The 13,209-nt window shown below is 37.9% G+C and overlaps 1 protein-coding gene across 1 annotated transcript in view; it reads right to left on the reverse strand.

Moving 5' to 3' along the window:
• Window positions 1-13,209, reverse strand: part of TRPA1 (transient receptor potential cation channel subfamily A member 1) — a 66,720-nt gene that overhangs the window by 28,078 nt on the left and 25,433 nt on the right. The window contains exons 8-12 of the mRNA XM_029923601.1: window positions 5,512-5,560; window positions 3,076-3,175; window positions 2,356-2,456; window positions 568-737; window positions 318-482 (exon numbers count right to left, since the gene is read on the reverse strand). Of these exons, the coding sequence (XP_029779461.1) occupies window positions 318-482; window positions 568-737; window positions 2,356-2,456; window positions 3,076-3,175; window positions 5,512-5,560 (585 nt within the window). The remainder of the gene's footprint in view (window positions 1-317; window positions 483-567; window positions 738-2,355; window positions 2,457-3,075; window positions 3,176-5,511; window positions 5,561-13,209) is intronic.

Genomic DNA, 13,209 nt, shown 5'->3' on the forward strand with positions numbered 1-13,209 from the left:
CATGTATCTACATAAAAGGATGGTAGCATGATGAAGGAAAATATGAAGAACTGTGTTTTAAATTACTCTACTCCAAGCTCCTTATACTGTGACCTCAAATGAGGTTTTCAGATCGATAAACCTTGATGTCAATCAGAAATAATACTGATGTCTCATTCAATATATGAAATCATGTACTTTCTGAAGATTAAGATGGACAAAAACACCTACCAAGATGGAAAGTTAGATGTAATTAAAAATAAAAGAGAAAATAAAATAGAAAACAGCCAGAAAATGGCTAGTTAAAAATAATAAATATTCTGGTCACATATCCTTACCTGAGAAATAATGCACCTTTCTTCAGAAGAAGCTGAACCACTTTATCATGCCCATTTTTTGCAGCCAGGTGCAGAGGTGTCATTCCATGGAGGTCACCTTCATTCAATAGCCTCGTATCATTCATATCTTGCAAAAGCCTCTGACAGGTGTTGATACGCCCGTAACTTGAAAATATTAGGTTTCATATTTTCAGAGCAAATATTAAGAAGAAAGAAGGTATGCTTATGTGTCGCATAAACGGACCCTTACCTGGCTGCAAAATGTAAGGGTGATTTCTTATCTTTGCTTTTGGAATTAATGGACACATTAAAGTCAAGGAGGTTATTCACAGAGACAGGAATCCCATGTCTACATGCATAATGCAGAGGAGTACACCCGTCATTGTCTTCATCCATTACCAGCTTTTTAATATGTTGCATCTATGGAAAAAATTAATATTCTGAATATAGCTGTTCTCAAGCTCATATAGTATTTTTTAAACTATCTTGTAGGACAGTATTTTCCAACAATATGTGTACCTTGAGGGCAAAAGTATAAATAACTTAATGGTCCTAGAGGAAAACACATTTGGATGGTGAGGCATGCTCTGTCTGCCTGGAATGTATACTGCCGTTTTAAAGGCTCTGCGAAGTCCTAACAAGTGCACTTAACGTATTCAACCCAGCACTGCTACAGGCCACCCTCTTTAGCCCTCTGTTCACTCATTTCTCCCAAATAACAGTTAAGAACTTAATGCTAATGTGTTCTATTAGACAAAAGGGATGAGATGTTAAAAATTGGTTCACTTTAGGGGAGCGTGGGTGGCTCAGTCAGTTAAGCATCTGACTTTGGCTCAGGTCATGATCTCATGGTTCGTGAGTTTGAGCCCCATGTCAGGCTCTGTGCTGACAGCTTAGAGCCTGGAGCCTGCTTTGGATTCTGTCTGTGTCTCCCTCTGCCCTTCTCCGACTCGTGCTCTGTGTGTGTCTTTCAAAACAAGGAATTCACAATAAGATTATTAAAACTTGAGGTTTACTTTATTTTTATATGAATATAAGTTAAAAATGAATAAAAAATGAACATTTAGTCTGATCAATAAACATTTTTATTTTTTTAAATATAAGGATTTTTTTTATTCTTGATTAAAGGCTTTGACAATGTTAAAATCTATTTATTACAAAAATATGGTGAACTTTAGATACACCTATTAGTGACATGATAAGTATAAGCTGGTGGAAATATGGAGATAATGTTTCAACCTGTGAAGTCAAATATGTTGAATAGTTTTTCTTTTCTTTTCTTTTAATACTATTTTGAGAGAGAGTGAGCAAGCATAAATGGGGAGGGGCAGAGAGAGAGGGGGGAGAGAAAGGATCCTAGGCAGGCTTCGCTTTGCCAGCACAAAGCCCCAGGCAGGACTAGATTCCAGAAACCCTGAGATCATGATCTGAACCAAAATCAAGAGTTGGATGCTTAAGTGACTGAGCCACCCAAGCACTCTGAATAGTTTTTCTTAACTGATGACGAAGAACATGAGAATTCACTCATATACTTGCCTTTTCCTCTGATATGCAATTTGTAACGGTTAAAAGACTGCTGAAAAGCTGAATCATAGACAGGGACACAGGGAGGGGCCTGCGTGGCTCGGTCAGGTAAGCGTCCAAATCTTGACTTTGGCTCAGGGCATGACTTCATGGTTCATGGGTTAGAGACCCACATCCGGGCTCCATGCTGATGGTGAGGAGCCTGCTGGGGTCTCCTCTCTCTCTCAAAATAAATAAACTTAAAAACCAAATAGATGGGGTATATGGAAACCTCTAGAACTTGAAAAATTCAATCCTAGTGAAATATATTATCATAATCATTACTGTGTTGTAAAAAATATTCAAATATGGAGTTTTTATTTCAAAATAACTTAAATTCCAGAATCAGACTTCATAATAATAAAAACCATAAGAAGCAAAATCATTTTACCCAACTCAGTTTAGGAAAGTTCACATTTTTATCTATTACCTGAACCCAACTTGGTTTATGTAAATCCACATATATAGCTATTACCTGCATAAATTTAGGTTGCAGATTTTTTAATCCATGAGGTTGCTGTACAGTCAAATGCAAAAAATTACGTCCAAGATGGTCTTTTATGTCTACACGGGCACCTAAAAAAAAACAGTATAACTTCTACTCATTTATTTAAAGCATGACCTATGGTGGATTTTCAATTTAAGGAAATAAAAGACTTTTTATTAAAAACTTGGCCACCTTTAACTTACGGGAAACATTATTTATAAAAAAAAAAAACTGTATTTAAAATGGTTTTGCCATACTGTGTATGTGTGTGCAGGGGGGCTAGAGAATATATGATTTGTTGCATTAATTAATGTATCACCTTTTAAAGCATCAACTATAAAGACGGGGAGATCAGACAGCAAGAAAAGAAGGGACAGTAGTTCTCTTCTTTGTTATCTTTACGTCAGGTTAGTGCCTACACTGGGGACCGCTGCAGGACTTACATCCCAGGATGAATCATTGAGAGAATGTAGGTAAAATGCTCAACAGCATGCATGCAACATGAATGTTCCCTATGATTGTTTCAAAGTTATCCTTTTAAGTATCACTTGCTTCCTGAACTGAAAACTTTTCTAGACAGGGAAGTATTATATTTATCTTTGTATTCACAGCACTTGGCCCAATGCCTGCCACATGATAAATGGTTAACAAATGTTTAATATCACATTGAGTAACAGTTGTAAAGTTTGGCATGGTCGTTCATGGTACCTTTAAACAGTAGCAAATTTACAATATTCCAAGATGCAGAAGCAGTTGCTAATATAAGTGGAGAACGTCCTTCCGAGTCAGTGCTATTGATATCTGCTCCCTAAAAGAGTTTATGAACAAATTAGCTTACAAATTGCAAATGATGTTAGTTCATTAATATAAAGAGTCCATATATGGCTAGCATTCAAGCATATGACTAACTACAGAACTACCTAAAATTTCCCTGTAATTCATATGTTGTAACATGATGATGTTAAAGTCATTAAAATGATGTTAATTCATTAAAATAAAGTGTCCATATATGACTAGCATTTAAGCATATGACTCACGATAGAACTACGTAACATTTCCCTATAACCCATATGTTGTAGTATAAGAAATCAAGGCATTCTTTTATAATTTCAAAAAATTATCCTCACATGTTAACCTTTTGACTGACATCTGGCAACAGATCAATGTTATCACCTAAATCATAAAACTAAAATCCTCTGAGCTAGAGTTTAGTTCTCAATGTAAGAAAAGACTTTTAAATATCCATGATAGAGGCACCTGGGTGGTTTAGTCAGTTAAGTGTAGAAATTCGTCCCACCATGGGTGTTGGGTTTGAGCCCCACATCAGGTTCTGTGCTGAAAGCTCAGAGCCTGGAGTCTGCTTCAGATTCTGTGATCCCCCTTTCTCTGCCCCTCCCTTGCTCACACTTTGTCTCTCTTAAAAATAAACATTAATAAAATATTTTTTAGAGGCACCTGAGTGGCTCAGTCGGTTAGGCGTCTGGCTTTGCCTCAGGTCATGATCTCTCGGTTCCTGGGTTTGAGCCCCACATCAGGCTCTATGCTGACAGCTAGCTCAGAGCCTGCAGCCTGCTTCAGATTCTGTATCTCTCTCTCTCTCTGACCCTCCCCTGAGCACACTGTCTCTGTCTTTCAAAAAATAAATAAAAACCATCAAAAGAAATTAAAATTTTTTTAAATATCCATGATAAAAACATCCATATTTATTTGATTGTGTTATTGAAAACATTCACAAGAATGAATGAAAACATTCACAAGAAATAGTTCAGTTTAAAAAACATCTAAATCTAAAATAGATGAACTTAAATAACTGAAGTAGTTCAGATCCTAAAGTAAAATTTTACTCAAATATCTGATAAAATGTATAAAAATCATATCATATAGATTTTTAAATTACTAAGTCAGTCTTTATGATTATGTGTTATGTTAAAAATATTTTACAAGGCCAGAAACAAAAGCTTAAAAAATTCATGGAAAGAATTCTGTATCTTGGACAGGGATAAAATAGCTTAAACTCTGACTCTATATTTCCATGTTCTTTAGACCCAGAGGATAGAGATTAAGGCAGCACCAGGATGCCCTTTGAAAGCCTGACACTGGCTAGCGAGGCTCTGTCCCGGTCCTCCTGCCGGGCCAACACAGCTGCATTTGCAGGAGACCAGGCATGACAAAACTATGGCATACAGTCAGTCTTTCCAGGATTCCTCTATGCAAATATCACAACTTCAATAGTTGCTATTGACTACCAACGCCTGAGGAACATGACAAACAGAACCACATTCATTGCTGATATGGTGGGGCTTAAATACATACATCACACAGTCATCTGTGTAAATGACTTATTAAATTTTAACTCAAAAGTCAACTGAGTCCACCTCTTAGAATGAAAAAGATTGTGTGCATTCAGTTGTAACATACTTTGGACAACATTTGTTAGTTTCTCAGTTTTTCATTGTTTTTTTTTTTAATTTACTTTTGAGAGACCTAGAGAGAGAGAGAGAGAGAGAGAGAGAGAGAGTGAGCGAGAGAGCGAGAGAGAGAGCGAGAGCGAGCGAGCAAGCAGGAGAGATGCAGAGAAAGAGGGAAACAGAATCTGAAGCAGGTCACAGCACAGAGCCTGACGCAGGACTTGAACCCACGAACTGTGAGATCATGACCTGAGCTGAAGTCAGACGCTTAACCTACTGAGCCACCCAGGTGCCCCTTTCATTGTTTGACAGAGGCCACTGAGGTGGAAGCTGACAGAGAATGTGGACAGTGACGGCACCGCCTGTCCTGCCTTCCTCTCCAAGCTGTTTGCGGAGAAGAGCGCGCAGAGGTGCGAGGCCCAGCCCTCCTCTAGGACAGCTCCGCAGAACCGCGCTTGCCAGGTCCCACCAACTCCCAACCCCGAAAACACCGATACGGGTCTCAAAAGTAGACTGTGGTACTTCTGACCAACTTCATGGTAATGAAGTCGGCCGTTGTATTCATGTATATTCATATACAAAATACTCTTATTTATAAGTGTGCCAGTCATCTTCTTACAAAGTTTTTGCTGATAAGCAACAAATTAAAATTTGGCTTATTTTTGAAAGTCTATTATTTAATGATCTGATTTTCCAACTGTAAATAGTAATAAAAAACTGTCCATGGAATACTTACCACTGAAATTAAGTAGTCTGCTAGTTCATGATGATCAAATAATGAGGCTCTGCAAAAAGAGAATAAGCATATTAAAGTACTAGTGATATATAAAATAAAGCTACTACACTATACTCAAAAAGATTAAATTATCACTTAACATAATACAAGGCTAGAAAATCAATAGCCTTTCAAATTTCATAGCTGATTGTGATTAGGGTAATATTTTCAAAGTAATTGAGTAAATTCAAATACATCACAAAATTTCTTCCTCATCTTTTAGTTAAGTGACTGTTTCCTTATAAAATCACATGAAGATATGGGGAGCCTGGGTGGCGCTGTCGGTTAAGTAGCTGACTTCAGCTCAGGTGATGATTGTACAATGAGTTCAAGCCCTGCATCGGGCTCTGTGCTGACAGTTCAGTCTGGAGTCTGCTTCAGATTCTGTGACTCCCTCTCTCTCTCTGCCTTCCCTGCTTGCTCTCTTTCTCTCTCTCTCAAAAATAATAAACATTAAAAAATTTTTAAGAAACCATCATGAAGATGTGAAGTGAGTAGTAACATCTGCCCTAAGAGCTTAAAGTAAAAGACAAAGAACTGGCTATTACCTCTGTGATCACGGGGAAAGAAAAAGTTGCATGCAAGGTGCAAATTCATCTGCAGTGTTCAAAATGCCCTCCTTTCACCAAAGTTAACAAGCCAGCATTAGCCTTCCTAAGGTCTTATGAAGTCAAAACAAATTATGGGGGGAATTGAAGTCACTGTGGTATTATCTCACAGCCAGTCACAAAGTAACATTTATAAAGCAAGTTTTCAATCTATATTAAAGTGTCTCCATAGCAAATATTAATGCTAATGATTGAAAACTTATGTTTCATATTAAAATATAATTTCTTTGTCCCTGTTTAAGATTATCTCAGCTATTTTTAATACATAAGTTTCAGAATCCACTTGTCAGTTTTCACCCCAAATCCACAAGAGGTTGTATTACATTCAAATTACATTCAACATGTTTAGTAATTGAAGGGAAATGAATCATAACATTATGGGCCCTGTTTGACTTGTTCTTATATCTCCCTAGTCTAGAGCTTTGCTACTCAAAGTGTGGGCTTGCAGACCAGAACTGGCACCACTGGGGAGTTCATTAAAAATGCAAATTCTCAGTAGATGTTAGCATCAAGGGTTGCCAAATGTGACATAGCCAGGTAGGGCCGGCACCCCATTCCCTTTACTCCAAAGCTTATTGTTTCAGCCACAGCAATGTACTGAGGTCTTTGCACTATGGTTTAAGAAAAAAAAAGAATTCTAGCCCAAAGAGCAATCTTTAAAAAAATTTTTTTAATATTTTATTTATTTTTGAGAGAGACAAAGACAGCATGAGCAGAGGAGGGTCAGAGAGAGGGGGAGGCACAGAATCAGAAGACAAGCACCAAGCTCTGAGCCCATTGTAGCACAGAGCCCAACACGGGGCTCGAACCCACGAACTGTGAGATCACGACTTGAGCTGAAGCTGGACGTTTAACTGACTGAGCCACCCATGCACCCCAAGCAAACTTTCTTTTGAAGCTCAAGATAAACTGCCATTAGGCCATAAGGAGGATGTTTATTCTAGGATTAGAAATCAGTATTCGGTTAATCAGAATTGGACTGAATTGGTCCAGGAAATCTACAGCCAATCCAAGTTGAATATGTCCAACTAGAGTAGTCACCAGGCTAAGGACACTTATGGGTTAGGTAAATGGATTTTTTCCTAATTCCCTTTTATGCATACTTATACATTAAAGCTGTGATCCACATGCACACATTTTAACTATATCCAGATCACTGGGGTTCTAAATTGGATAAAACCTGGAAAGAGTTACAGAGCTTTAAAAAGTTCCTAAGACCTTCCCAAAGAATCTGAGGTGCCTGGGACATGAACTGGCATGAGGACTTTACAAACTACCCCCATGATTCTAATGTGCAGCAATGTGGACTCTGCAGTGTGGAGGTCAGTCTACCTTTTATTTTTGTTCTGATTAGCCATTTTCTTATCACCAATCTTTTATTCCAACTGTCAATTTGTTTTTGATAGTCTTTTATCTTAATCTTAAATTTTTTTTTATGTTTTATTTATTTTTGATACAGAGAGAGACAGAGCATGAGAGGGGAAGGGGCAGAGAGAGAAGGAGACACAGAACCGGAAGCAGGCTCCAGGCTCTGAGCTAGCCATCAGCACAGAGCCTGACGCGGGGCTCGAACCCACGAACGTGAGATCTGACCTGAGCTGAAGTCGGAGGCTTAACCGACTGAGCCACCCAGGCGCCCCACGTTATCTTAATCTTATTTTCACATAATTAACTATTCCTTCAAATTTCTGAACGTCTTAAATAGGCTTATTTTAAAATTATTTTCAGATTTTGGCAAGGCTTTTAAAAAGGGCCTGAGGCCCCTCGACAGAATTTTTCTCATTGTGATTGCTGCCTACAGAAGACCGTGAGACCCTAAGGGTGGCTGCAACAGTTTGCATTTCCACCAACAGTGCAAGAGGGTTTGAAATAGTAATTCTTCTGAGTGAACTTAATTTGAATCTGATAATCTTGGAGAGGCAAGATGGTGGAGAAGTAGGGAGCTCTGTACTTTTTGCCTGCCCACATCTCTCAAACCAAGACGATTGAAGCCATAAGAAAAGAGATCTGCAAGAGTCTGGGAGAAAAAGAGACAGAGCCCGCTAAGAAGACAGCCTCATAGGGCTACCTCAAGTAACAAGCCAAAGTACACAAGGTGGAGATCCCAAATAGCAATATGATTAGGGAATAAAATAACCAAAGGTACAAGAGAGACCAAGGGACACCATTAACAGAACACCTCCTGAATGGACAGGCCCTGAGCAATCAATGAGCCTCCTTTAATATAGCAATACTCACAAGTGCAGAGTGCATAACAAGCTTTTAAAACTGACAAGAGACAGAAAGCTAGGAAAAATGATGAAACGGAAGAACTCTCCACTAAGGAAATTCAAGGAGGAAGTCACAGCTACAGAACTACTCAAAACAGATATAAGCAACATAACTGAGCAAGAATTTAAAACAACTGTCATAAAGTTAATTACTGGGCTTGAAAAAAGCATGGAAGGCATCAGAGAAACTATTGCTACAAAGACTAGTAACCTTAAAAATAGTTGCGATTAATTAAAAAATGCTATAAATGAGGTGTGTAATAAAATGAAGGTGGCCAGTGCAGAGATTGAAGAGGCAAAGAGGAGGATATGTGAATTAGAAGACATAATTATAGAAAAAGAGGAAGCTGATGGGGTGCCTTGGTGGCTCATTCAGTTAAGCATCCAACTTTGGCTCAGGTTATGATCTCGCAGTTCCTCGGTTCAAGCCCTGCATCAGGCTCTGTGATGACAGCTAGCTCTAAGCCTGGAGCTTGTCTTCAGATTCTGTGTATCCCTCTCTATCTGACCCTCCCCTGCTCATGCTGTCTCTCTCTCTCTCAAAAATAAATAAAACATTAAAAAAAAAAAAAAAGAAAAGAAGGAAGCAGAGAAAATGACAAACTGCTCCAGAAGCACAAAAGGAGAATTCAAGAACTGAGTGATAGAATCAAATGGAACAATATCTGTATCATAAGAATTCCTGAAGAAGAAGAAAGAGAGAAAGGTGCTGAAGGGGTACTTGAACAAATAGTAGCCAAGAACTTCCCCAATCTGGGGAGGGAAACAGACATTGAAATCCAAGAGGCACAGAGAACTCCACTCAGATGTAACTTGAATCAATCCTCTGCATGACATATAGTGAAATTCTGAAAGCAGCTAGAAATAAAAGCGCCCCAAAATACAAAGGGAAGCCTATCAGAGTAGTTACAGACCTATCTACTGAAACTTGGCAGGCCAAAAAGGGATGGCAGGAAATATTCAATATGATGAACAGGAAAAATATGCAGTCAAGAATCCTTTATCCAGCAAGCCTGTCATTCAAAATAGAAGGAGAGATAAAGGTTTTCCCAAACAAACAAAAATTGAAAGAATTCATTCCCACTAAATCAGCCCTACAAGAAATCCTAAGAAGGACTTTATGCGGGAAATGTTGCAAGGAATATAAGGTACCAGAAACGCCATTACAAGCATACACCCTACAGAGAACACAATGACTCTAAACTCATATTTTTCAATAATAACACTGAATGTAAATGGACTAAATATTCCAATCAAAAGACACAGGGTAGCAGAATGGATAAAAGAACAAAAGCCATCTATTTGCTGTCTACAAGAGACTCATTTTAGACCTGAAGACACCTTCAGATTGAATGTAAGGGCATGGAGAAATATCTATCATGCAACTGGAAGTCAAAAGAAAGCCGGAGTAGCCATACTTATATCAGACAAACTGGACTTTAAAGTAAAGGCAGTAACAAAAGATGAAGAAGGACATATAATAATTCCAGGGTCTCTGCATCAGGAAGAACTAACAATTATAAATATCTACACACTGAATTCGGGAACACCCAAAAACATAAAACAGTTAATCACAAACAGAAACAACTTATTGATAAGAATGTGCTAATTGCAGGGGATTTTAATAATCCACTTACAGCAATCGACAGATCAACTAGTCAGAAAATCACTAAGGAAATAATAGACCTGAACGACACATTAGAACAGATGGATTTGACAGATATATTTAGAACTCTACATCCTGAGGCTAGGGAATTGACTTTCTTCTTGAGTGTGCATGTACATTCTCCAAGATAGATCACATACTGGGGCATGAGGCAGCTCTCAATAAATATAAAAGAATTGAAATTGTACCATACACACTTTCAGATCACAATGCTATGAAACTTGAAATCAAGCACAGGAAAGTCTGGAAAACCTCCAAAAACATGGAGGTTAAAGACCACCTACTAAAGAATGACTGGACCAGTCAGGCAATTAGAGAAGAAATTAAAAAATATATGGAAACAAATGAAAATGAAAATACAACAATTCAAACTCTCTGGGACACAGCACAGTCAGTCCTAAGAGGAAAGTATATTACAATCCAGGCCTATTTCAAGAAACTAGTGAAAAGTACAAATTCAAAATCTAACAATACACCCAAAGGAACTAGAAGGGGAGCAGCAAGAGCAACCAAAACCCAGCAGCAGAAGAGAAGTAATAAATATCAGGGAAGAAATAAATAATATAGAATAAAAAAAACAGTTGAGCAGATCAATGAAACCAAGAGTTGCTTTTTTGAAAAATAAACAAAATTGATAAACCTCTAGCCAGGCTTCTCAAAAAGAAAAGAGCACTGAAATAGATAAAATCACGAATGAAAACAGATGTATTACAACCAATCCCTCAGAAATACAAGCAATCATCAGGAAATACCATGAAAAGATTTACACCAAACTGGACAGTCTACAAGAAATGGACAAATTCCTAAACACACATGCACTACCAAAATTCAAACGGGAAGAGGTAGAAAAATCTGAACAGACCCACAACCAGTGAAGAAATTGAATCAGTTATAAAAAATCTCCCAACAAATAAGAACCCAGTGCCAGATGGTTTCACTGGGTTTCACCAGACATTTAAAGCAGAGTTAATATCCTTTGTTCTCAAGCTATTCCAAAAAATGGAAATTGAAGGAAAACTTCCAGACTCTTTCTATGAAGACAGCACCATTTTGATACCCAAACTGGACAGAGACTCAGCAAAAAAAGAGAACTACAAGCCAATATCCTTGGTGAATACAGATGCAAAAATACTCAACAAGATACCAGCAAATCAAATTCAACAACATATAAAAAGAATTATACACCATGATCAAGTGAGATTCATTCCAGGGTTAAAGGGTTGGTTCAATATTCACAAATCAATCAATGTGATACATCACGTTAACAAAAGAAAAGATAAAAACCATATGATCCTGTCGATAGATGCAGAAAAAGCATTTGACAAAAATATAGCATCCTTTCTTAATAAAAACCCCTGAGAAAGTCAGGATAGAAGGAACTTACTTAAACAACATAAAAGCCATTTATGAAAAGCCCACAGCTAATGTCATCCTCAATGGGAAAAAACTGAGAGCTTTCCCCCTGAGATCAGGAACACGACAGGGATGTCCAATGACCATTCTCACCACTGTTGTTTAACATAGTGCTAGAAGTCATAGCATCAGCAATCAGACAACAAAAGGAAATAAAAGGCATCAGAATTGGGAAAAATAAAGTCAAACTTTTACTTTTCACAGATGACATGATACTCTACATGGAAAACCTGATCGACTCCACCAGAAGCCTTCTAGAACTGATCAATGAATTCAGTAATGTTGCAGGGTACAAAATCAATGTACAGAAATTGGTTGCATTCTTATGCAATGAAGCAATGGAAAGAGAAATCAAGAAACTGATCCCATTCACAATTGCATGAAAAATCATAAAATACTTAGGAATAAACCTAACCAAAGATGTAAAAGATCTGTATGATGAAAACTATAGAAAACTTGCGAAGGAAATTGAAGAAAACACAAAGAAATGGAAAAACATTCCATGTTCATGGATCAGAAGAATAAATATTGTTAAAATGTCAATACTACTGAAAGCAATCTACACATTCAATGCAATCCCAATAAAAATTGCACCAGCATTCTTCTCAAAGCTAGAACAAACTATCCTAAAATTTGTATGGAACCACAAAAGACCTCAAGTAGCCAAAGTAATATTGAAGAAGAAAATCAAAAACAGGAGGCATCACAATCCCAGACTTTAGCCTCTACTACAAAGCTGTCATCATCAAGACAGGATGGTATTGGCACAAAAACAGACACATAGACCAATGGAATAGAATAGACCACACAGAATTAGATCCACAATGTATGACCATTTAATCTTTGACAAAGCAGGGAAGAGTATCCAATGGAAAAAAGACTGCCTCTTTAAAAGATGGTATTGGGAGAACTGGACAGCAACATGCGGAAGAATGAAAATAGAGCACTCTCTTACACCATACACAAAAATAATCTCAAAATAGATGAAGGACCTGAATGTGCGACAGGAAACCATCAAAACCCTTGAGGAGAAAGTAGGAAACAACCTCCTTGACCTCAACTGCAGCAATTTCCTACTCGACACATCCCCAAAGGCAAGGGAAATGAAAGCAAAAATGAACTATTGGGACCTCATCAAGATAAAAAGATTTGGTACTGCAAAGGAAACAATCAAGAAAACTAATAGGCAGTCGACACAATGGAGAAAAGATAGTTGCAAATGACATATCAGATAAAGGGCTAGTATCCAAAATCTATAAGGAACTCACCAAACTCCACACCCAAAAAATGAATAATTCAGTGAAGAAATGGGCAGAAGACATGAACAAACACTTCTCCCAAGAGGACATCCAGATGGCCTACAGGCACATGAAACAATGCTCATCATCATCATCATCATCAGGGAAATACAAATCAAAACCACATTGAGATACCACCTAGCCAATCAGGGTGGCTAAAATGAACAAATCAGGAGACTCTAGATGCTGGCGAGGATGTGGAGAAATGGGCACCTCCCTACACTGTTGGTGGGAATGTAAACTGGTGCTGCTACTCTGGAAAATAGTATGGAGGTTCCTCAAAAAACTATCCATAGAACTCCCCTCTGAGCCAGCAATAGCACTGCTAGGGATTTACCCAAGGGATATAGAAGTGCTGATGCATAGGAGCACATGTACTCCAATGTTCATAGCAGCACTTTCAA

Source organism: Suricata suricatta, chromosome 15, assembly GCF_006229205.1.
Source record: "Suricata suricatta isolate VVHF042 chromosome 15, meerkat_22Aug2017_6uvM2_HiC, whole genome shotgun sequence".
NCBI classification, from domain to species: Eukaryota; Metazoa; Chordata; class Mammalia; order Carnivora; family Herpestidae; genus Suricata; species Suricata suricatta.